The sequence below is a fragment of the Schistocerca americana genome, chromosome 1, assembly GCF_021461395.2.
Source record: "Schistocerca americana isolate TAMUIC-IGC-003095 chromosome 1, iqSchAmer2.1, whole genome shotgun sequence".
Classification (NCBI taxonomy): Eukaryota; Metazoa; Arthropoda; class Insecta; order Orthoptera; family Acrididae; genus Schistocerca; species Schistocerca americana.
This window is the reverse complement of record NC_060119.1, coordinates 626,221,618-626,246,291: the sequence shown is the minus strand read 5'-3', so window position 1 is coordinate 626,246,291 and position 24,674 is coordinate 626,221,618. Positions and strand designations below refer to the sequence as shown.

General features: G+C 41.8%; 1 protein-coding gene across 1 annotated transcript in view; it reads left to right on the top strand.

Annotated features, from left to right (window-relative positions):
- LOC124607446 (multiple inositol polyphosphate phosphatase 1) overlaps positions 1–24,674 on the top strand; it is a 206,396-nt gene that overhangs the window by 54,129 nt on the left and 127,593 nt on the right. The window contains exons 2-4 of the mRNA XM_047139783.1: positions 10,124–10,309; positions 10,575–10,709; positions 10,818–11,005. Coding sequence (XP_046995739.1) covers positions 10,132–10,309; positions 10,575–10,709; positions 10,818–11,005 — 501 coding nt within the window. The 5' untranslated portion in view covers positions 10,124–10,131. The remainder of the gene's footprint in view (positions 1–10,123; positions 10,310–10,574; positions 10,710–10,817; positions 11,006–24,674) is intronic.

Genomic DNA, 24,674 nt, shown 5'->3' with positions numbered 1-24,674 from the left:
GAGAGCCCCTGGTCGGAGTGGGTTTCATCAGGGCGGATGACTTGCAATGAAGTGTGGTACATCATCTCTCGCTGGTGGGCTTCCCCCAGCAGTCTCTAAGCGATCGAGGTCTAACCTCAACGGCAAGCAATTCAATCCAAGATCATTTCTCTCCCTGTCCACTCCATGGGAGGAACGCATGGCTAAAGACAGCAGTGGAGATTATTCACCCCGGTACCTTGTCTGTTCGCGGGTCGATGGCGAATCTTTTATGCAAACCAAGCCTCAGTTTTTTGTGGAGCATTTAGAGGACAAGTTCGGGGAGGTGGAGGGCTTGTCCAAAATGCGCTCTGGGTCGGTTCTCATCAAAACAGCATCCTCTGCCCAGTCACGGAGGTTGCTCACTTGTGACAAGTTGGGGGATGTTTCCGTCACCATCACTCCCCATGAAAGTTTAAACATGGTCCAGGGTATTATATTCCACAGGGATCTTCTACTGCAGTCCGACGATGAACTACGCGCCAATCTAGAACGACGGGGTGTTCACTTCGTCCGGTGCGTCCATTGGGGTCCGAGGGATAATCAGGTAGCCACCGGTGCCTTCATCTTGGCCTTCGAAGGTGATGTTTTACCCGAAAAGGTCAAGGTGATGGTTTACCGCTGTGATGTGAAGCCATATATCCCTCCTCCGATGCGGTGTTTTAAATGCTGGAAGTTTGGGCACATGTCATCCCACTGTACTTCTGGCATGACATGTCGAGATTGTGGACGTCCTTCGCATCCCGATACTCCATGTGCTCCGCCTCCCATCTGTGTTAACTGTGGAGAACACCATTCCCCCTGCTCGCTGGACTGTAGGATCTTCCAGAAAGAACGGAAGATAATGGAATATAAAACCCTGGACCGCCTGACCTACTCTGAGGCTAGGCGGAAATATGAGAGGCTCCATCCTGTGCCAATGACGTCAACGTACACCGCTGCTGCAACGACGGTTCTTCCATCTCCTGTGTCGTCCCGTACGGTTGGTTCTCTGATTGGTCAGCATCCAACAGCCCCCTTGATTGTGGGGGGCACTTCACACCCTGTTGCTCCCGCTCCATCTTCTTCAGGAGCAACACCCTCCCAACCGTTGGGGACATCAGCTCCCCCTTCCCAGCCGGAGAAGCGTAAGACTTCTTCGGCTACTCTCGCCAGGAAGGGATCCCTTGGGGACCTCCCTTCGCAAGTTTCAACCAGTGGCAAAGCGGACGCCCGAAAGTGGTTGAAACAACCACCAGTCCCTGGTCGTAGGGCCTCACGGTCATCGTTTGTCCCTGAGTCTGACCCAGTGAAGCCCATGAAGCCTGAACCACCGAAGGCACAGCGGGACAAGCAGAACAAGAAGAAAGTCCCCAAGACCAACGATATTGCGGCGGCACCCGTCCCACCGCTTCATACAAGCTCTGCCTCTGAGGACGAGGTGGAGATTCTGGCGTCCGCTGAGGACCTCGATCTCGCCGGTCCCTCAGACGCAATGGATAGCATTTGCACGGGTGCTCCATCGGAGGCAGCAGGTGACCCAGCGGCGTAATCTGCCTTCGCAGTCCTGTCACGCCTTTCACCTACATGGAAATACCATCCTCCAGTGGAACTGCAGCGGTTTCTTCCACCATCTAGCTGAGCTCCGCCAACTTATCAGCCTTCACCCTTTCTTCTGCTTTGCTCTGCAGGAAACTTGGTTTCCAGCAATGCGCACCCCCGCCCTCCGTGGCTATCGGGGTTATTATAAGAACCGAGCAGCTTATGAAAGGGTGTCTGGTGGCGTCTGCATCTATGTCCTTAACTCTCTTCACAGCGAGTCTGTCCCTCTACAAACAGCTTTAGAGGCTGTCGCTATTAGGGTGTGGACGCCGCAGGCTATTACCGTCTGCAGTCTTTACCTTCCACCGGATGGTGATGTCGTGCTGCATGTCCTGGCTGCACTGATAGCCCAATTGCCGCCACCTTTCTTGTTACTGGGCGACTTCAACGCCCATAACCCTCTGTGGGGTGGGTCAGTGGCAACAGGTCGAGGTGCCACCATTGAGCATTTATTGGCACAGCTCGATCTTTCGCTTCTAAATGATGGTTCCTTCACACACTTCAGCGTGGCGCTTGGCACGTACTCTGCCATCGACCTTTCGATCTGTAGCCCTCGCCTCTTACCGTCTGTCCAATGGAGTGTGCATGATGACTTGTGTGGCAGTGACCACTTTGCGATCCTTCTGTCACTGCCACCATGTCACTCTTCTGGGTGCCCCAGCAGATGGGCTATGAATAAGGCTGACTGAGACTTGTTTTCCTCCACTGCCACTATTGAGCCTCTCTCTAGTGATGACATTGATGCGGTGGTTCAATTGGTCACCACCGGCATCGTTACTGCCGCCGAATCTGCCATTCCTCATTCTTCTGGGTCCCCTCGGCGGAGGGCTGTGCCTTGGTGGTCGCCTGAGATTGCTGAAGCGATTAAAGATCGCCGGCGGGCGCTCCAGCGTCACAAGCGACATCCCTCCATAGACCACCTTATCGCCTTCAAACGGCTGCGTGCATGGGCCCGCCTCCTTATCCGCCAAGGCAAGGAGGAGTGCTGGGAGCGGTATCTGTCCACCATTGGCATCCATGTCACTCCATCGCAGGTCTGGGCCAAGATTCGACGCATCTACGGCTATCGGACCCCTGTCAGCATCCCTGCGCTCTCACTGAATGGAGCAGTTTGTACTGACTCTGACGTCATTGCAAACCGCTTACCAGAGCATTTTGCTATGAGTTCCACTTCTGCGAATTACCCCCAGGCCTTCCGCTCCATTAAAGAGTGGATGGAACGTTGGAGCCTTTCTTTTCGCACCCACAGTTCTGAATCCTACAATGCTCCATTCAGTGAGTGGGAATTTCACAGTGCCCTTGCCGCTTGCCCTGATACCGCTCCCGGGATAGATCGCATCCACTGTCAGATGCTGAAACACCTTTCAGTGGACTGCAAGCGACGCCTCCTCGACCTTTACAACCGTCTCTGGGTCAAGGGTGAGTTTCCGTCGCAATGGCGGGAAAGCATTGTCATCCCCGTTTTGAAACCGGGCAAGAGCCCTTTGGAGGTGGACAGCTACCGCCCCATTAGCCTCACCAATGTTCTTTGCAAGCTTCTCGAACGGATGGTGAGCTGGCGCTTGAATTGGGTACTGGAGTCTCGGGGCCTTCTGGCTCCGTCTCAGGGTGGGTTCCATAAAGGCCGCTCCGCCGCCGACAATCTGATGAGCCTGGAGTCGGCCATCCGTACTGCCTTTGCCCGCCGTCAGCACCTGGTCGCTGTCTTTTTCGACATGCGGAAGGCGTACGATACGACATGCCGTCAACACATCCTCTCTACGCTTCATGGATGGGGTATTTGGAGTCCACTGTGATCTTTATCAGAAAATTTCTGTCGTATCGTACCTTCCGCGTGCAAGTTGCGGCCTCTCATAGTTCCTCCTGAGTCCAGGAGAACGGGATATCACAGGGATCAGTCCTCAGTGTCTGCCTGTTTTTAATCGCAATAAAAGGGCTCGCTGAGGTGGTGGGACATTCAGTCTCCGCTTCCCTGTATGCTGACGACTTCTGCGTTTACTACAGCTCTAGTGGCATTGCAGCTGTAGAACGTCAGCTACAGGGCGCTATCCGCAAGGCGCAGTCTTGGGCTGTAGCGCATGGTTTTCAGTTTTCGGCTGCCAAGACCCGCGTTATGCATTTCTGCCGGCGCGAACAGTCCATCCTGAGCCCCGGCTTTATCTCGACGCCGAACGTCTTGCTGTGGTGGAGACCCACAGGTTTTTGGGTGTAGGTTTAGATGCCCGGTTGACTTGACTGCCTCATATTCGGCAGCTTAAACAGGCGTGTTGGCGGCATCTCAATGCTCTCCGATGCTTGAGCCACACCAGCTGGGGCGCCGACCGATCTACCTTGTTACGGCTGTACCAGGCGTTAATCCAGTCCCGTCTGGATTATGGGAGCCTGGCTTATGGCTCCGCTGCCCCATCTGAGTTGCGGGTACTGGACCCTATACTACACAGCGGGATACGACTTGCCACTGGTGCTTTCCGCACCAGCCCTGTGGACAGCGTGGACTAGTGGACTAGTGGAGGCAGGTGTCCCTCCCCTGCGGTTACGGCGCCAACGTTTGCTGGCCGCTTATGCTGCCCATGTTTTTAGCTTGCCCGGGCATCCAAACTATCGTCTCCTGTTCCCGCAGTCGGTCGTCCACCTGCCAGAACGTCGGCCCCGGTCTGGTTGTACGATCGCGGTCCGCGTCAAAGAGCTTCTCTCTGGGCTTAGGGTTTTCACTGTTCCACCTCCTTTCCGGGCCACTTTTTGTACACCCCCATGGTGTGTTCCTCGCCCTTGCCTTCGGCTTGACTTGGCACAGGGCCCGAAGGACTCAGTCCCTCCAGAGGGCTTCCGCCGCCGCTTTTATTCCATCCTGGCCACGTATCAGGGCTCTGGCATTGTTTACACTGACGGTTCGATAGTTGCTGGTCGTGTCGGGTATGCGCTAACTCTAGGGGACCATTCCGAACAACGTTCCTTGCCGGATGGCTGCAGCGTTTCCACTGCTGAGCTGGTTGCCATCTTTCGTGCCCTAGAGTATATCCGCTCCTGCTCAGGTGAGTCCTTCGTTATCTGTAGCGATTACCTGAGCGGTTTACGAGCTCTCGACCAGTGTTTCCCTCGTTCTCGTCTGGTGATATCTATCCATGAGTCCCTGCATACTCTTGCCTGTTGCGGCTGCTCTGTGGTCTTTGTGTGGACCCCCGGTCACGTCGGTATCCCGGGCAATGAACGTGTTGACCGCCTGGCCAACAGGCCACCAGTGAACCCACTCTAGACATTGGCCTTCCGGAGACTGATTTGAGGGCGGTCTTACGCCACAAAGTTATCTCGCTCTGGGACGCTGAATGGCGCGGTCTGACCATCCGTAACAAACTCCGTGCCATCAAGGAGACGACGACTGTGTGGCACTCCTCCTTGGGAGTCTCTCACAAGGAGTTTGTCGTCCTCTGCTGACTGCGTATTGGGCACACGCGGATGACCCACGGCCACGTATTGCGCCGTGAGGTCCCTCCTCTCTGTCGCTGCGGCTCGGCATTGACAGTGGTCCACATTTTGTTGGACTGTCCACTTTTATCTGTGCTCAGGCAGACGTTTGCGCTGCCTGACGCGCTCTCTGCACTTTTACTAGATGACTCTGCCATGGTGGACTTAGTTTTGCGTTTTATTCGGGCAAGGGGTTTTTTATCATTTAATATGAGTGTTTATGTTTTATTTTATTGTCTTGTGTTGATTCTGGCCTTTGGCCTACGGTTTTAAACTCAGTTTTTAATGTGTTTTCGGTGGTTGGCTTTTCCTTTTTTTGTTCCTATGGTCGGCCAACCACCGTCTCACTCTGTGTGATTTTATTTCGTTTTGTCTGGTCCTTGTCTACGTTTCTTTTGTTCTGTGTTGTCTGTCTCCTATTCTGTTGAACGTTTTTTATTCTCTGTGGGTGTTTTTAGTATTTGGAAAAAGGGACCGATGACCATCGCAGTCTGGTCCCTTTAATCCCACAAACCAACCAACCTGTGAAACCAGTCATGTGACTTACAAGCTAAGCTGCAACCACTGTGCTGCATTCTATGTAGGCATGACAACCAACATGCTGTCTGTCCGCATGAATGGCCACTGACAAACTGTGGCCAAAAAACAAGTGGACCACCCTGTTGCTGAACATGGTGCCAAACATGATATCCCTCATCTCAATGACTGCTTCACAGCCTGTGCCATATGGATCCTTCCCACCAACACCAGCTTTTCTGAATTGCGCAGGTGGGAACTTTCCCTGCAATACATCCTACGTTCCCGTAACCCTCCTGACCTCAACCTTTGTTAGTCACTGTCCTCACCCATCCAGCCCCCTCCCTGATCCCATTACAGCACTGCACAGCCGTCATTTCACTGCCACACCAAGTCTTTTAATTTCTTTTTATTTCTCTCCTTTCCACTACTTATCCCCCCTCCCTCCGCACTTTCTCTCCCGCCCTCCATCTAAACTGCAACACTTCACTGTCCTCCACTCCCACCATACTATCCCTCCCCCTCCCCGCCCCAGCCTCCTCCTTACCCCCACCCAGTCGCCACTCCCATCATGCACTGGTGCCGCTGCTCGCATTGTTTTCTGCTGACAAAGGCCTTAATGGCCGAAAACTATAATTTTGGAATCTTTTTGTTGTGCCTATCGCGACTCAGCATCTCCGCTATTCTGTGTAAAATTATTCTCTTATTTCATTTGTATGGTCAATTCTAGCACCATCTACCAGCATTCATTCATTTCTTGGATAGTTTAGTCACCACAGTCAGTTTGACATTGGTTCTCTTCGAATAGAAAACGGCACTGTCAAATATGCCTATATGAGATGAAATCTGTATTATATTCAGTCTATGTGCTCACTTTTGTGAGCCTTTTACTAAATTCTGATTTAAATGTAAATATGATATTAATTGAAAATTCTGTATATGGATCATTAATATGCGTACTTACATTAATCTGTATATATTTGTCAGCATTAATTCCTTTGTACACTTTATACCGCAGCTTCTGTCTGATGACAAAATTTTGAAACAGACAACCTTTAATAAAGAGTTACACAGTCAAGATATTTCCATATTTCAAGTTGTGCCAAATTTGAATGGTTATTTGCCTCTACCATGGATGTATTTCTCCATCAAATAATGGTAATTAAATCATATCTGATTTGATTTACAACTCCTGCCACTACATAGAATATGATCTACACGCCTAATGGGACTACTTTAAAGAGAGAGAGAGAGAGAGAGAGGGAGAGAGAGAGAGAGAGAGATTCCATATCAGGTGGTCCATTTACAGAGATTTTCCCCATTTTACTATCCAGAACTTTTGTACAAATGTGCTAAATGAACAGCCAACCAATTTTAGTGCTTCATTAGTAGGAGCCTCTCAAGTGGAGAAGGACAAAATATTGTTTTGATATTTCAAAAATTGCATTGTGACATTCTGTAAGTTTTATTTCATTTGATTCACTATTTCTGCTCCAAGTGGTACTTGGAGACTTCTATGAATTTTGCTATGTAACGTTTCTCCCAAGTTTAAGTAGCCCAATGTCTTCACATAGTTGAGTTAGGTGCCTCTCCTTTTGTGACCTTGTTTTGTATTTTGTTTACAAAACCTGCTAGTTTCATTAATTTTGGTTTCATAGTTTTTGTAATAGATTGAGACGAAGTTAACCAAAACAAAATTTTCTGCATAAATAAGGGAATTTTGAACCCTCGTATATCATAGGGACACTTGATCCATACTTGTATTAACTATCATTTAAACAAGCATTGTTTATCTACAAAATATTAAATCTTGATGTTATTTAAATTTACCCAGCACAGTTCCTCATGCAAATTAATATTCTGTAGCAACATATTATAAGATCACTCAGTTTGTGGGAAAGTAGTAATAAATACATGCACAAATTCAGTATGTCTTGAATGAAAACTGAAACTTGTTGTTCTATGATTTTTCAATTTTTTAAGTCTGTATTAAATATGGAAAAGGCTAACAAATATCAGCAAAATTAATCAAATTTATATTTGGATGTGAATTTTCACCCTGATGCTTTGCAAAACTGATGGATTCACGAAGTGAAAAAGATTTTCCAATGCATACTTTTGATAATTTGGATGCACCAAGTCACCATTTACTTCCCTTTAATTCTAGACAAAGCCTGCAGCGGGTTGGAGACACTCGTAAAGAAAAAGATCTGTTGTTGAGTCGTTCCAGCCAAAAGTTCCCTTGCAAGGTAATGTGAGGATGGACATTGTTGTGCAGCAAGCCCACTCCTTTTTTCAGCATTTGAAATGCTCCTTTGAGTTTTTCTAGGGTTTCACAGTATTGTTGTGGGTCGATGGTTTCCCTCTGAGGAAGAAAATGATACATTCTTGGTCTCAAAACACTGAGGCTATGATTTTTTTGTCTGAAATTGTGGTTTTGAAATTTTTGGCAGAGGAGGAGGTGATGTGACACTGTTGTGATGACTGTCTTTTTGTCTAAGGCATGTAGTGAGCCCCCTCATTTCATCTCCAGTCACAATAGAGCTCACAAAATCCTTACCTTCTCACCTGATTTTTCTTCTGCTGCTCTATCAACCGTTTTGGGACCCAGCTTGCGCACAGTTTCTGGTATTTAGTCATTTCTTTGAGTGTCTCTTATAAGAGAGTTCCGTAGAGTTGTGGAAACATTGCAGAAGTTTCATCCACTGTCAATGGAGGTCTTTGTGCATTAGTTCCTCGATTTTTTTTTTTTTTTTCACCATCTCATCGGTCAAAATAGAATCTCTTCCCCTCCTCTGTGTGTCATGGACATTTATTCTGCCTGTACTAAACTCCTTACTCCACTTAAACATGCTCACTCTGTTCATAACACCTTTGCCATAAACTTTTTTGAGTCACGAAAAAATTTCGGTAGTTGTTATTCCTTCACAGGTAGGATTTCTTACTGACAACGTTTTTCATGCAACTGGACAATAATATGTGGGTTTATGTATTACTGTGTTTCTATGTTGCTTGCTCTGGTCAGAGGATACCTGTCTGCCACTCAATGTTGCCACACCTCGAAAAACAGAAAACCACAGCCCTTTATGGTTACAGTACACTTACTTCCTGAACATGCTTCGTATAACATGTGTTCATTATAAAGCCATTTGCTGACAGAATTTGAATCTCTGAAAAGACCATACTGTAACCCATTCTCAGGGAAGAGCATCACTATAAGAAAAAAGGGGAATGGGTTCATGAAATTCTTTTAAATTAGCTAAAAAGTCAGCAAGCATGGGTAATTTGAACAAAAATTATGTTTAAACTGTCAGACTGAATTCTGCAATGAATTGGTTTCTGTTACAGTATCATCTGATAATGATTAGATGAAAACATGTAAAAGGATTAAAAACAGTTTGAATTCTCATGAAGCTTTCCTCCAGCAGAATTTTGTATCTCTGTGTGGGCAACTACATAGCTAAAAAGTTGAAGATGTGCTAATGAGACAGAGACTTTCTGATGAAGTACTTGACTTTTTTTGAGACTGGCAAGTTCTGCAGGTTGCACCCTGGCATAAAGGATTAGGTTTAGATCAGAATTTGTGTTATAAAAGTTCAAAAATTAATCTGATTGTAATTAATCAAATTGAAAGAAGTGGTACTTGCTTATCGTCAAAACCAGCATGACCAAGAAATTGATTTTTCTAAATTCTAAGAACTCAGCTCAAGATAGTGCTTCCTTGTTGGTTTTTCAGGGATCCACCAGAGTGTTTGCACAATTCATACAAAATGTAAGATTGGTGATTCCTGATAGTATCTTTGATAAGGACTATGAATTTTGGGTGAATTTGACAGAATGCAGAACTAGCAACTCTTTTGCAATTCAGGGGTTTAAAAATCATTTACTGTTACAATAAATTTTCTATGTCCACCGTCACTCTCATCTATCTCAAATATTATTGACATGAAAGTAAAAAAAAACCAGTAGGAGTTATTAACAAGATATTAAACAAGAAAATCACAAGAATAGAGCTTCCTAACCCAATTGCATGAAGGCATCAAACAACTTAAACTTATTATTTTTCCCACCACAGAATTTATGATGACTTTAAGTGCCACTTGAAGAAAACCTTAGTGAATAAAATGACATAAAACATATGGCATGTGCACAACACAAACTGTTCAGCTTACGTGCCTATTTTTGCTGCTCTAACATGATTATTCACTGAATTACAGTATTTCAAATATTAGCAACATTTTACCATTGTTTTCTTTAGCAGTTATTGCTGACAAGGTAATGAAATTTGTGGGCTAGAAATTAGTCTATCTTCCCATGATCAATTAACAAACCTGTACACAAAATTGGAACAACCTCTGATGTGGTGAAATGCGAATCCCATAACCGCTTGACATTAAATCACCCAATTGAAAACCTGCTGACTCAATCTGTATAACAATAAGAGGATGCAATTGCAGTACATAGAACAAGCAAAGAATTAACTAACATCCCGTTATGTGATTCAGTATTTACAGCAGAAACTAATTCTTTTCTAATTCACTTTCAGGCAGCAAGATGACTCACAGTTGCCTTGGAAAATACATTTGCTTTATGTTTATATACTCTGCATTGGCCAGTAACCCAGGCAGTGGTTGTCATAGTATTAAAGAACATGTGATAGCTGAACATTTGGCAACAAAGACACCTTACCGGTTTGTGATGAACTCGAACGATAAGCCCATAAACATACCAGGTAAATACTGTCACAGGCATTTAAGTTGCTCTCAAACACTCAGTGCTTCATGCACAAGAAAAAAAATTGTGGAAAAGGTTGATTATATCGTTTGTGTATACAATATTTTACAAAAATTTTTTTTAATTAAGTGAAAGTCTGAAAGAAGTATATTACTTGGTATGATTTAGTTTATGCCAATATTCGTTTGTTCATTCAATTCAACTTTGAAAATTTGATACAATGCAGCAGTTGTTATTTATATTATCCCAGCTTTTCATTACAGGGTGTGAGCCACAACGTATTTGGTTATTAATACGTCATGGAACACGTTATCCTGGTCGCCAAATGATATTCAAAATGACTACACAGTTGTCAGAATTAAGAGATATCATTGTCATTGGCTATAGGGGAAAAAAAGGTATATTCATTATGCATCATATTTTATTCTCTGGTTCTCCTCTGCGAGAGTAATAAGTAATTATTTCCTTTGCTTGCTGATATATTGTTACATGTGTCATTTTATTAGAATATGGACCAGACCATATTTGTGCAAAGGATATTGGAAGACTGAAAGCATGGAATCTTAATGTACAAGAATCACAAGAAAAACATTTGGCCCATGAAGGAGAAGATGAAATGATAGAATTAGCAGAAAGATTCCAGAACCGATTTCCTAAACTATTTCCTGGACATTTTGACAACAACACCTATAAGGTAAGTTTACCGAATAAATGTTGTGCATACACATATGAATTGTTTCTTCGTGCAAGCTGTAGGAGTGGTTCTTCAGCTATTACTTAACCTTTTTGTAAATATTGTTATAACCCTGTACGTAATACTTGAATATGGGCCATGCCACCAGAGGCCACCTGCAGTAGACCACAACTTGTGCACACAGTACAGCATCTAGCACACCGTCTACCATAGCTCTCCTCTTGATAAGCACAGTGCAGCCAGCATTCGCTCTCATATTGTGTTCATATTAGTTATCTGCAACTGCTTGTATCAGTATCTGCGTTGTTTCTATGTTTGTCTCTATGTTCTCAGCTGTTTGATTGTATGTGGAAGAAGAATAAACTTTGGTTCATGGTGGCCATTCTGTTGTGTGTGTCTTACTGTGTGCTACAACTGGTGACAAGTGGTGTGTTCACTTCTGCATGCCTAATCTATTTGCTTGCTCCTTCAGTTCTACTGACCACAGAAGCATTGCTCTAATCTCTCCTCGATCAGCATCAAGCTCTTATGGTTGCTGTTGTGAACTTGTCAGCCATCTGTTTATCAAATTGCAGATGAACGAAGTGCTCATACTACGAGTGCACACAGGTGCAGTCATGACTTCATTGAACTCACAGACTTTTGCGGATTTTGGATCTCCAGCTTTGTCTCTGGTTACTCGATGTGTGCTGAGTTAGTACAAGCAGCATATTCCAATTTTGGGGCAATTTATGGTTCGCACTGTGTATAAATATGTGGTTAGTTCCTGACTTTTTTGATAGTGGATGATACTGGCACTGCAAATTTTGTTCGGTCTTGATGCTTTCAATATCAAAATTTTCTTTTGCTCATGTTGTTGTCACAATGTTTAGAGCCTGTACCTTTCACTTGATTGTCTCTTGAGACTCAAAATAAGAATAAAAAAATGTTAGGGCGGTTCATAGATTCTGTATGCAAATAATGTTGCCCAGCAACAAGTTTAGAATTCAGTATCAAACACAATAGATTAATTAAATAGACATAGTAAATGGTGGACTGGTGAAAAATTTACTAGCTGTATCTAATCAGATCTAAAGTCTCGGGTGTCTGGAAAATAAGGAGGAATTTAAATTTTGCACCATTTTCTCATATGGCAGTTGGCAGCCATGGTTTTTTCACATTTGTTACCTGTGATCCCTTCCATTAGTAGCCTGATAGCTTTTGTGTGGTGAGCGTTGTTGTTGTTGGGTGCTTATTTTCATCGTGGAGAAGATGAGAACTGAGCAACTTATCCAAGTGATAAAAAGTTATTACAAAAACAGTGAAAGTCCCATGGCAACCATCAGTGAATTGCACGTGATACTCAGACATAATGCTTGTCCAATAAAATCATCAGTTTGATAGTTCATCCAGAAGTTCAAGACCCCTGAGTTCTGTTTCAAATATTAAGAAAACAGGACAACCACATTCTGTTCAAACATAAGAAAACATTGCTACCATGCAATGTGACCGTAAGCCCCAAAAAATTGGCTTGCCGACAAGCTCAACAATTAAGTTTATCACTAAGTTCGTTGCGTGAAATCTGAAAAAGCATGTGAACAAGATTCAACTTGCACAAGAGTTGAACCCTGCAGACCATGGAAAGAGACATCCATTTGCTCAGTGGGTCTTGGATTGAAAAGTGAAGAACGAGAACTTCACAAAAAGAATAATTTTCACAGAAGTAGTGCACTTTCATTTCAGTGGATACGCCAATAAGCAGAACTGCAGAATTTGAGGTAAAAAAAATCCGCAAGTGACTGTGGAAGATGAGATGCATCCACAACATATGACTGTGTGATGTGGGTTCTGGGCAGGAGCAGCAATCAGCCCATACTTTTTTGAAAATGGTGAGGGAGCTCCTGTCACTATGAACAGCAACCATTATGGAAATATGCTTTCTGATTGGTTTTTTCCTCTTATTGATGAAAATGATGATTTTTTTGTTTCAACAAGATGGTGTGGCATGTCACATGTCCTGTGAAACAATTGCTCTGCTGCATGAAACGTTTCCTCAAAAAATTATCTCTTTGCATGGTAACCAGGAATGGCCTGCCAGATCATGCGATCTTACGGCTTGTGACTTCTTTTTTGTGGGGATTTGTGAAATCAAAAGTGCATGTGGACAGACAACAAACAGTACACCAATTGAAGGATGAAATTAAAATTAATGGCTTCCAACCAGATGTTTGTGAATATGTCATCGTTAACTTCAATGAACGTTTAGTTGTCGCTGTGCGGTGTTGGGTCATCATATGGAGGATGTAATTTTTCGAATATAAATGGGAGAAGTTACTTAATGTGTTCGAAAAAAAATTACATTTTAATAAATTTTGTATTTTCTACAGTACTTTAATACTCGTCCCTACTTCCTGGACAATCTCTAGTTCGAGCCCTGATACAGTGGTTGGAAACTCATTATAAATTTTAAATAAATCTGATAACACTGCAAAATTACTTAGAATGCATGAATTAACTGTGCAAATATGTTCTGTATTCAGATCAACGCTATATGCAATAAAATAAAGTCAGTCCAGCACCCAATGACATTATCCTAAGTTTCAACAGCTGTAAAATGTTCAGAGACAATCTCAGCTGTTTACTCCAATTCTTAACCACCCCTACAGATGTAAATCCCTAGATCAGTGAACCACTGACGAAATTGTTGTAAGTGTTGATTGCCGTCTCGAAAAACTACTAAGTCCACGAAATAAGACATCTAAATCACTGCCCAAAGTACCACAGATCCTGCCTAATTAAATAAAAATCCAGAATGCAGTAAAATTAAAGCATTGCTTTGAACCATCACTCAAATTATTACCACCACAATTAGGGCCTATTGTATGAACATCACTGACTGGAGGTCAATTCTGATGTTAGTTCAGAAATTGAACTCTGTCATATAACACTAAACATGGATCCACCAAAGAAAGTTCAGTGTTGATTTAAGTTCGAAATGTGTGTGGTAACACCACTGGAATCAGCTAGTGACATGATTTTCACACTTATCTCCAGACATTAATCATACATCATGGATACACAGTGTGTGTAATGAAAGGTGTCATGTTATAAAGATGGAGGAAAGTAAACAGCAAAAGGAGAAATCTTAAAGCTATACCACGTATAAAAAAGATTTGTGGTTGAATATTATATTGGACCAATATAAATACACAGTAGAATGCAAAAGAAGCTGATAAAGTTGCTATGGCCAACAAGAAAGAGGTTTAACTGTTTTTATGCAGATACATTGTTAGTAAATTCTACACTCATTCCATTGTGACTCCTGTTGCTTCATTTCTTGTCAGTACTGGAATTTCTTCTTAGACAGATTTTCGTGTCGAATTTACAAGGTGTACAACTTTGCTTCCGCCGTTTGCCGATAGGTGGCGACAACGGTAAGTAGCAGTCGAAAGAAACAGATCACAGACATCAGGCAGTTAGCTTGAACCTTAGGCAACATAACTTCATTCAAACATTAGTCAGTTGTGTCTGGGCCATAAAGTTGTTCTTGATTGAAAATGTCAGTTTACGAGCCTAACTCTCGTCATTTGTGCGAGGTGTCACTGTTTTGTTTCAGTGTGAAGAAAACAGTGGCTGAGTCTCATCGAATGCTCTCAACTATGTATGGTAAGGACGCTATTAGTGAAATAATGTGGTGTGAGTGGTTTCAATGCATCAAGAACAGTGGTTTTAACATCATAGATGGTTCAAATGGCTCTGAGCACTATGGGACTTAACTTCTAAGGTCGTCAGTCCCCTAGAACTTAGAACTACTTAAACCTAACTAACCTAAGGACATCACACACATCCATGCCCGAGGCAGGATTCGACCCTGCGACCGTAGTGGTCGCGCGGCTCCAGACTGTAGTGCCTAGAACCGCTCGGCCACCCTGGCTGGCTTAACGTCATAGACTGGCCAGTCATAGACTGGCATAGTCCTGGAGGAGAGAATGTTTTCGAAGATGCAGAATTGGAGACACTGCTGAGTGAAGACTCACGTCAGACTCGAGAAGAATTGGCAGGATTAGTGGGAGTGACCCAGCAAGCCATTTCAAAACATCTCAAGGCTATGGGCATAATTCAGAAACAAGGAACTTGGGTCCCTTGTGAGCTGAAACCAAGAGACGTTGAACGGCATTTGTGTGTTTGTGAACAGTTGCTTAAATGGCAAAAACGGAGGGGATTTCTGCATCGCATTGTGTCCGGGGACGAAAAATGGGTTGATTATGATAACCCTAAATGCAAAAATCATGGGGATATCCCAGCCATGCTTCCATGTCGATGGCCAAACCGAATATTCACAGCTCCAAGATCATGCTATGTATTTGGTGAGCCCAGCTCAGCGTCGTGTACTATGAAGTGTTAAAACCAAGTGAAACATTCACAGGTGCTCATTATCGAATGCAATTAATGTGTTTGAGCAGAGCATTAAAAGACAAATGGCCGCAATACAGTGAGAGGCACAATAAAGTGATTTTGCAGCACGACAAAACTCGATCCCAAGTTGCAAAAAAGGTCAAAACGTACTTGGAAACGTTAAAATGGGAAGTCCTACCCCACCCGCCGTATTCTCCAGACATTGCTCCCTCTGACTATCACCTCTTTAGATCAGTGGCGAATGGCCTGGCTGACCAACACTTCCGATCTCATGAAGAAGTCACAAATTGGATCGATTCATGGATCACTTCAAAAGATAAACAATTTTTTTGATGCAGGATTTGTACACTGCCTGAAAGATGGGAGAAAGTAGTGGCCAGCGATGGAAAATACTTTGAATGATACATGTGTAACCAATTTGTTTCATTAAAGCTTCAGATGTTGGGGAAAAATCTGCAGAAGCGAAGTTGTACACCTTGTTTATGTCGTGCTTTGTAAATATTTTAATAGACTCTAATTAAGCTTAGTGCCAGAGGCTGCTCATATGTTTAATTAAAACAGCTCTGCATTTTCGTAACCATGATGTTTCATGGGGATATGAGTACAGTCAAATGCACCTAAATCATCAGGTAAATGCGCTACCAATGATTTAAAGGAAGGTGAGGACAATTTTACTGCAAGTTCGAGATGGTTGGATAGCTGGAAGAAAAGATATGGCATAAGGCAGAATGAATTTGCAGTGAAAAACTTTCAGCAGATTCTCAGAGACTGTTTTTGTGAGAAATTAAGAAAAATGATACGTGAAGAAAATCGTATTCCTGATCAACTGTGACAAAATAGGGCTAAATTATAAAATGCTTCCATCTAAAACTCTAGCCTCAAAAGAAGAAAAGGCTGCCTCAGGCTACAAAAACATAAAAAGAGGTTAACAGTTCTTGCTAAATTGAATGCAAGTGGAGACCATACACTGAAACTGCTGGTAATAGGGAAGCTTTAAAAATATCACTGCTTCTGCTCTGCCTGTTACATATGTCCGCCAAAAATCTGCTTGGATGGACAAAAATATTTTCGAGAAGTGGTTTTTCAGGGATATTGTTCCGGAGACCAAAAGAAACATAAAGAAAAAGTGCTTGCCTTCCAAAGTAGTCTCAATGCTTGACAATGCTGGATCACATCCTGATGAGAAAGAATTACAATGTGACAGTATTCATGCACTGTTGTTACCTCCTAATGTGCGGAATGTAATACACCTATGAACCAAGGCGTTGTACAATGCTTGTAAGAAAGGTATCATCGTCTGCTTCAGGCGCTTTTACAAACGACAGACGTGAAAGAACCATCAAAGAATTTTGGAATAAAAAATCTCAATTGCAGAATTAATTAATGTCAATGACTCGTTTTTCACTTTTGGGGCATTATCAGATTGTCTACAAAAAGAACAAACCAAACAATTAAATACAAATGGAGGAAAAGTGCACGGTCCATATCTTGCACGAGTATGTAGACAACGTGAACTAAAAGTGTAAAAGCTTACGTAAAAGTATTTGGACAAGTGACTCATCAGTCATAATGCCACATAAATGTAAAATAGCAAAAGTAGCTGGATACGTGACCCACCAGTCATAAAACCACATGTTATGTAAAATAGACACCAAGGCAACCAGATACATAATCCATTTGTCATGAAACATCTAAATCATGCAGTGGACCTAGTGAAAGTAGAAAAACAGTCAGAATAACACCGAGAAAGTAGAAATATGTGTTGAAGAAATTTTCCACGGTTATTGTATGTCATCTTGAGCACACCATCCAGCTATGCCATGGCAGTATAAGATTGGGTTACACTTACAAAACTGCAGTACAAGCCACATATGGCACTATCTGTGTTGGTGCGCACAAAAATGTTATTATGGCAAATGGAGATATAGGTGCCGCGTGTAGTGGGGCAAGAAGTACCCAGTCGGTGCGTGTGACCTCTTTAAGGCATGTTTTCGAACAACAAAAGCGCACAAAACTAGTAAGTAAAATGCATATAAGGAAACCAATACAAACACATAAAACTCTAAAATAAAATAAAAATATAACTGTTCCCATATAAAGTGTAGGTAAAATGATGACTTGAAAAACATGTCATTAAAACTCCGTCACAGAGAGTAAAATAAAAATTTTTGGGAGTACATTCATAACATAAGCATTCTGAATCGATAAAACTTCAAGATATCAGGATCCAGGGCACTCTGAAGCATCGCAAACAAGAGACAAAAATATTCTTAGTCATTAAAATAAAGAAACGGAGCTATAAAAAGTAAAGAGCCAAAGCCATCTAGAACGAAGCCATTAAAAATCCCCTCTTAAAATATGGCTCCCCTAACTTTATATGCAATAAACTAACAGATTGAGAGTGATGCTACTGACACAAAATGAACATTGCAGCAACATTCAGAACACTGGTAACATTGTACCATAATATATTTGATTATTGCTAATCAGTTGATGATTCAGCAACCTGTCCTTTTCAGTAGCAAGATGTTTAATAATTTCCAGCTCCTCTTGTAGATTCAACTTCTCCCCCTTCTGAGCAAGGTGTAGTATACTCAGGTTTTCTAGTGTGGGGGACTGGTGCCCACTGGACTTAAGAGATCCCAGCAAATGCGGAATTTTGTTTAATATGACCTTTCTTAATTAACAAGTGCTCCCTGAATCTCGTTTTGAACCTTCTATTGAAATTTATTACCAGTAGTGTAAACAAGACACAAATCCTGTTTTTTAAAAAGTTTAGCTAAATCATAAGAGAGCTTCCCAAAGAACGGGATCTTCACAAATTTAGCCGGCCGAAGTGGCCGTGCGGTTCTAGGCGCTGCAGTCTGGAACCGCGGGACCGCTACGGTCGCAGGTTCGAATCCTGCCTCGGGCATGGGTGTGTGTGATGTCCTTAGGTTATTTAGGTTTAACTAGTTCTAAGTTCTAGGGGACTAATGACCTCAGAAGTTGAGTCCCATGGTGCTCAGAGCCATTTGAACCATTTTTCTTCACAAATTTGGAGCTCGAAAACTGAGACGGGAAGACCTCTGTGCTCTGCTACTGGTATTTTCTCTTTATACAGCGTATCAAAATTTGCAGGACTGTGCGCGTTGTTTACAGTGATGTATTTCAAATTTGCCAACTCTCCTTCTGTTGACAATTGCTTGAGTGATATCTCGGTAATGCAGTGCACCATAGATTTGAAAAACTTAATTTGTATAGATGAGGGTGATAAAAGGAAGTGTGGATTATAGAATCACTGATTATCGGTTTTCAGTAGATGTCAAACTGAATAGTTCCCCCAACAAGCTGAAGGTGCAAGTGCAAGTAGTTAAGCATCCCGTTATGGTCCATCACTTTGTGAGTGAACATAATCTTGTTGTGTGAGGCCTTGAATACGTAAGCTAGAAACGTAATATTAGAAATGGGGACATTGAAGACAATAACAATGTCTTCTACATACCGATGATAAAATAGTACCTGCTAAGAAAGATCAGTATTCTGTCTAAAATATTTAGATTTCAGATGATTAACAAAAATATCTGTGAGAGACTGTGCTAAACAATTGCCCATGGCTAGGCCATCAGTCTGTTTCTAATACCAAGTATTAAAAGTGAAATAATTGTAGGACGTAAGCATCCTAAGTAACATAGTTGACTCTTCTATTTTGTCCGAGATACCCTCTCAAGGAAGTTTATTGTATTCGAACTGAGAATATGTTCAAGGAGTGTACAGCAAACTGATGTTAAAGTTATTGGTCTGAAATTCAGCAGGTCTGTTCTTTTACATTTTTATATGCAGGAGTCACCAGTGTGTGTGTGTGTGTGTGTGTGTGTGTGTGTGTGTGTGTGTGTGTGTGTGTGTGTGTGTGTGCGTGTCCCTTCCACTAGGCAAGAGATGCGCAATAAATTGAAGCTAAATAAGGGGACAATGCTATAGATACTCTTTATAAAACTGAATTGAGATTTCATCAGGACCTGGAAACTTATTTGCTTCGAATGCTTTCAATTGTTTATCTATGCTATGGCTGCTTATTACTATGTCATCTGGAACAACAGTATGATTGTACGATTCTCATGCACGAACAATTTCTTAAGTACAAAATTTAAAACTTCAGCTTTACTTTTGCTGTCTGCTACTGCCACACCAAGCTGGTCAACGAGTGACTGGATAGAAGTTTTAGACCCACTGAGCAATTTTACATAGGATCAGAATTTTCTTGAGTTGTCGGTGAGGTCTATTGCAAGTATAACAGTGGTAGTTGTCGTAAGCTTCACGGATTGACCTTTTTACAGATGCATGGATCTCCACTAACTTTTGCCTGTTGTCATTTGTGCATTCTCTTTTGAATCCACAGTATAGAAACCTTTGTTTCCTCAGCATTTTTTGAATTAAATCACTGTAGGTCTTATCCTTCTTTAGTCAGCTCTGCCCATATTTCTACAGACTATGATTTACAATCCATTCAAACTTTGTCCATGATTCCTCTGCTCCATTGTACTGGAACTCATGATGTCAGTTCATTGTTTTAAGTGGGATGTTAACAACTGTCCATCTGCTCTTTCTAGCAGAAATACTCTCCTATACTTCATAGGGTGAGAAAAGAGCTCTGACAGTTGGTGCACGTGCTTTGCGCATCCGCAACGGCTTTTGTTTACGTTACCGTGTCAATGTCCCAGTGCTGCCATAGTGCTGGACAATTGCTGCTTTCAGTCAGTTGCGCCACGTGCTACATCCAGGTTTGTGTGTATACTTGTGCATTCTGCTACTTCTGTGAGTTTCTTGCCATATGTATAAGTGGAAAAATGTGTGTAAGTGGAAAATGGCTGCCTGTAGTACAGAGAAGAGGGCTTTTGGGAAAGGAGCTACACTGAAACGCAAATTTATATATAGATTACTTTGAAAGGGAAAGGGAGAATTATGGTCCTTTCATACCAGTGAGTAAAATGATTGACAGAGTGGCAGAAGCATTGAACATCTCTACAGCGACAGTGAAGAGAGTCACAAATGATAAAGAAGCTCCCGATTCAGCTGGGAGCCATGTCATTGTTATGCCTGGAAAGTCAAGGAAGAGGTCATGTTGTGTGACTGAAACAGACAACTTCAACAAAAGTGCTATCAGGCAACACCTATATGCGTACTACAGCAGAAAGGAGTATCTGACACTTAAAAAGTTGATGGCATCACTGTCGAACCGTGGTATGTTCACAGGCAGAACAAGAAGTCTTTCCATTATTTTGAAAAAACAAATTGTCTTCCGTTTAAGGTCTCAGGATGAAAGGTATTAATGGAACGCGGAGACATTGTAGCATGGAGATGTTGGTCCCTGCTCGAGTTGCTTGGAGCAGATCCGGAAAATGTAATATGGATTGACAAAATATGGGTTAACGTGCATCATGCACATTCTATTGCACTGACAGTGAGACGTGTCACGGAACTGTGGGTGTGCCAACTGGTAAGGGAGGGGAATTATTGTTCATGCTGGCTCTATGAACAGTTTTGTGCCCAGTGCTATGATGATGTTTCAGTAAAAAAAAATAAAAAAATAAAAATAAAAACTATCTACCATGAGGAGATGAATGTAGACACATTCAAATACTGGTTTGTTACTCGTTCACTACCAAACACCAGTTCTGGTAGTGTTTTTGTAATGGACAATGCACTGTACCTTTCTGTACAATTAAATAAGGCACCAACGGCTGCTGCAAGGAGAGATGAAATAGTCAGCTGGTTGAAATATAATAAAATAGGCTTCAAACAGAATATGTGGATCAGTGAAATGATAAAAGCCACAGAAGACAAATCATGTGATTGATACGTTAGAAGATAACCAAGACCATAAAGTTATATGTCTTTCACCATACCAGTGCCATTACGACATAATTGAACTCATCTGGGCTCAAATAAAAGCAGATGTTGCAGAGCAAAACAAAACCTTTATGTTACGAGACATAGAGAGGCTGATAAATGAGGCTGTCATACGAATAACGCCTGAAAATTGGAAGAATGTCATGCACCACATGTGGGAAGAGATTACACAGGCAAACATAGAAGAAGGTGTAAGAGAGATGATGAGGACAGCAGCAGCAAAGATACTGAAGACTATGTGGTCATGGCAAGAGATGACCAATCAGATGACGATGATCTTGGGGTTTCCATTCTCCCACAAAAAAATAGGGGTAACATCCTTATTCGATATTTTACAAATAACATTTGTGAAATTTGCTTTACCTTGTTAATGTTGAAAATCTGATTGTGTGTAATTTTTATTTTGGCTGGAACCATAGTCATAGTATTTTTTTTTAATGATGTTACTCTGCCGTTTGATGGTAATAATTTTTATTTTATTGTTATACGATCCAAAGTTCAGCCATAGACCATTTTCAAGTACAGTAACTTATTTATATGTCAAAATATATCAGACTGGTGTGAAATACAGCGACTCTGAATCATATAACAATAAAATAAAAATTGTTGCAGTCAATTAGCTGCAACATCATTAAAGAAAATATTTGTGTGTTGTTTGTGTAAGGTGACAAACACTGGTAGCGCATGTGAAATAATATTCCATCAAGGAACACGTTGGTCAGCAGAATGCTGCTGCTACAGGAATGCTGCAATGAATGACACAGCATTGTTAGGTTCTGAAGGAGCCGAGTGTTGGCACATGCCAAAGGGTGGGATGGGAAGGTCTGTCACCCATATCAAATACTGACAACTGGGCTGCCAGCTGTCAGAGCTCTTCTCTCAACATATGGAGTATAGGCTTTTTCACTGATTTATTAACTTTTTCACTGATTTATTAACTTTAGTAAGCAAAGTTGCTATGATAATGTCAGGGTCACTAATCCTTGTGTCTATACTGAGGCCATCAGTTAGGTCAGGCCTCTTTGTTGCTACAAGACCTAAAATATTTCCATTGCATGTGTGCTGCTGAAGACAGTTTTTGAGGAGAAATGCATTCAAAAGAACTTCACAGCGATGTTTATCTGTACCCTCTGCAATGAATTCATATATTGTCCCCTGCCCACTCCTCTAATATAGAGTGCCTAGGAAGCTGTTTTCTCAGATCGCTAGACAACAATTCAAGCAAATTGTGTTAATGGAATTTATTACAGTAAGTTAAATTGACAATACTTTACTTTGCGTATTCACAAAGGAGTGTTGCAAGCAAATGGCAACTGCAAATAATCAGTATCCTTTGGTAAATACAATTTCATTGAAAGCAAAGCAGTAAAGTTCATAAATCACTGCTGGGAATGGCTCGTCTTCCACTCCCTGTGGCTAGGCGGCATGCACTTATATTCTCTTCATGTAGAGGCCCCTCCTGTCTTGGTGTCATCCTAGAGAGGGGTTCGTAGTGTATTATTGGCTGACGTCATCTCACAGCCCTCTCTGCTCTTCTGTTCTAGATTGTCGTGCCAGTGCTTGTCATTACACTGGAACACCATAAATGTTCCCATATATACTCGGTAAATTAAAGTCACCTCTAACTAATATTGCGTCATCTGGGTATTTCCACGTTGCTGACAGTAGACTTTTTATTAGAGACTCTACTCTCATCACAATGGAACCGGGTGGCTGGTAAAAAACATCCACCAATTAACTTGCTTTCACGTAGACCTGTTGTAAGTGACCAAATAACTTTACTGTCGCACTCAAATTCAACCTCAGTAGAGACAATATTTTTTGTCAACTGCAATGAATACATCCCCTCTTATGTTGTCTAATCTGTCTTCTTGCTATGCATTCCATGAATTGTTAAATGTCTTGGAGGTTTCTACTTTGGATTTCATCCATCTCTCAGTTTTGAGAATAGTTTGAGTGCGAGAAGTTTCTGGAGGGCAGTAAATTCAGAAACGTTGTTAAAAATATTTTTGTAGTTTTCTGATAATATATTGACAGTCACAATGTCTTTATTCTCAGAGTGCTGTCTGATTTTGCAACCTATGAGTCACCTGGTGAGTGTTCATCAGAAAACCTCAACCTACTGCATAGCCTGAAAATCCCCTATGTGCTCTCCGTAAGTACTCTGCTACCCGAGTAGCTGCGTTCTTTGTGTGGTGCACTGCTGACTTATCAAGAGGGTTCCTACAATTCCTTGGCCAAGTGAAATCTCATTAAACTCGAAAAATGAGTTCATCCTTTGTCATCATCAGCAGACACATCGGAATACTCGGACATTTGTAAAGTAAACAGAAGGTAATAATATAATTCAGTTACATTAGCAAACAGAATGCTGCCCACCTAAATGGTTTAGAATGCTCGGAAAAATGAATGTACAGTACATAGTGTTGTTATAATTTTCTTTATAATCAGTGTAAGAAAGTTGGTAGTATCAGTTGGGGAAAGAGATTCCACAAATTGACGTAGGTTTGAACTTGTTATCCTCTGCACCTGGCGCCACAGTGTTACCTCTCAGCTACTGAGACATTATAACATGTATCCCCTGAAACACCTTACTTGCATATGTTTCACACTTTTTCCCACCATCTTTGTTTCTATCCCACTGACACCTTCTCCTCTCCCTTCCACCATCACTGTTTCCCTGCTTTGTACTTTCAGCACAGAAAAACACAAATTTCCTTGCATGCCAAAATTCTTGCTGAGGAAGGCAGAATGAGGGTTCAGCCAGCTGGTTCCCCACCTTTCAGTCAAAGCCTTTTAACAAGGAACATAATCTTTCCCTGTTACAGCAGGGTGTGCTGCTTATGTAAAACAAATTCTGTAACTCAGTGAAGTTTTTACAGTTTATATACTTCAACAAATTCACATACTTTGACACATATCAACAACAAATAATGTGCGCAATATAAGGTTAACACAAAATAGCCTCTAATCCAATGCAAGTTCACATTACACTAGTTTACACAAAAATGCACAACATTTTTAGGCTACATCTACCGTATACCAAACAATGCAGGGTTTGATTAGCAAGTAAAAGAATTTCATAGGATAAAATTATTTTTCATAAGATGCTGATGCCACCAGATAACTAATAACTTACAAAATATAGATAGAAAATAATTGCAGAAAATTTATTATATTCTAGAGGTGTTAAACTGACACTGAAATTATAAAATCTGAAATATGGAAATTGGAGTGATTGAGAGTATCTTGTTGGCTATCAACAAAAGTAACCAAACAAGTGCCAAATTAATGTTCCATGAAGTGAAAAACACTCATTTAATTTTGATGATGACATCTGTAGAAGTTTATTTTCTTAAAACTTGGCTGGCAATACTAAAGTTGT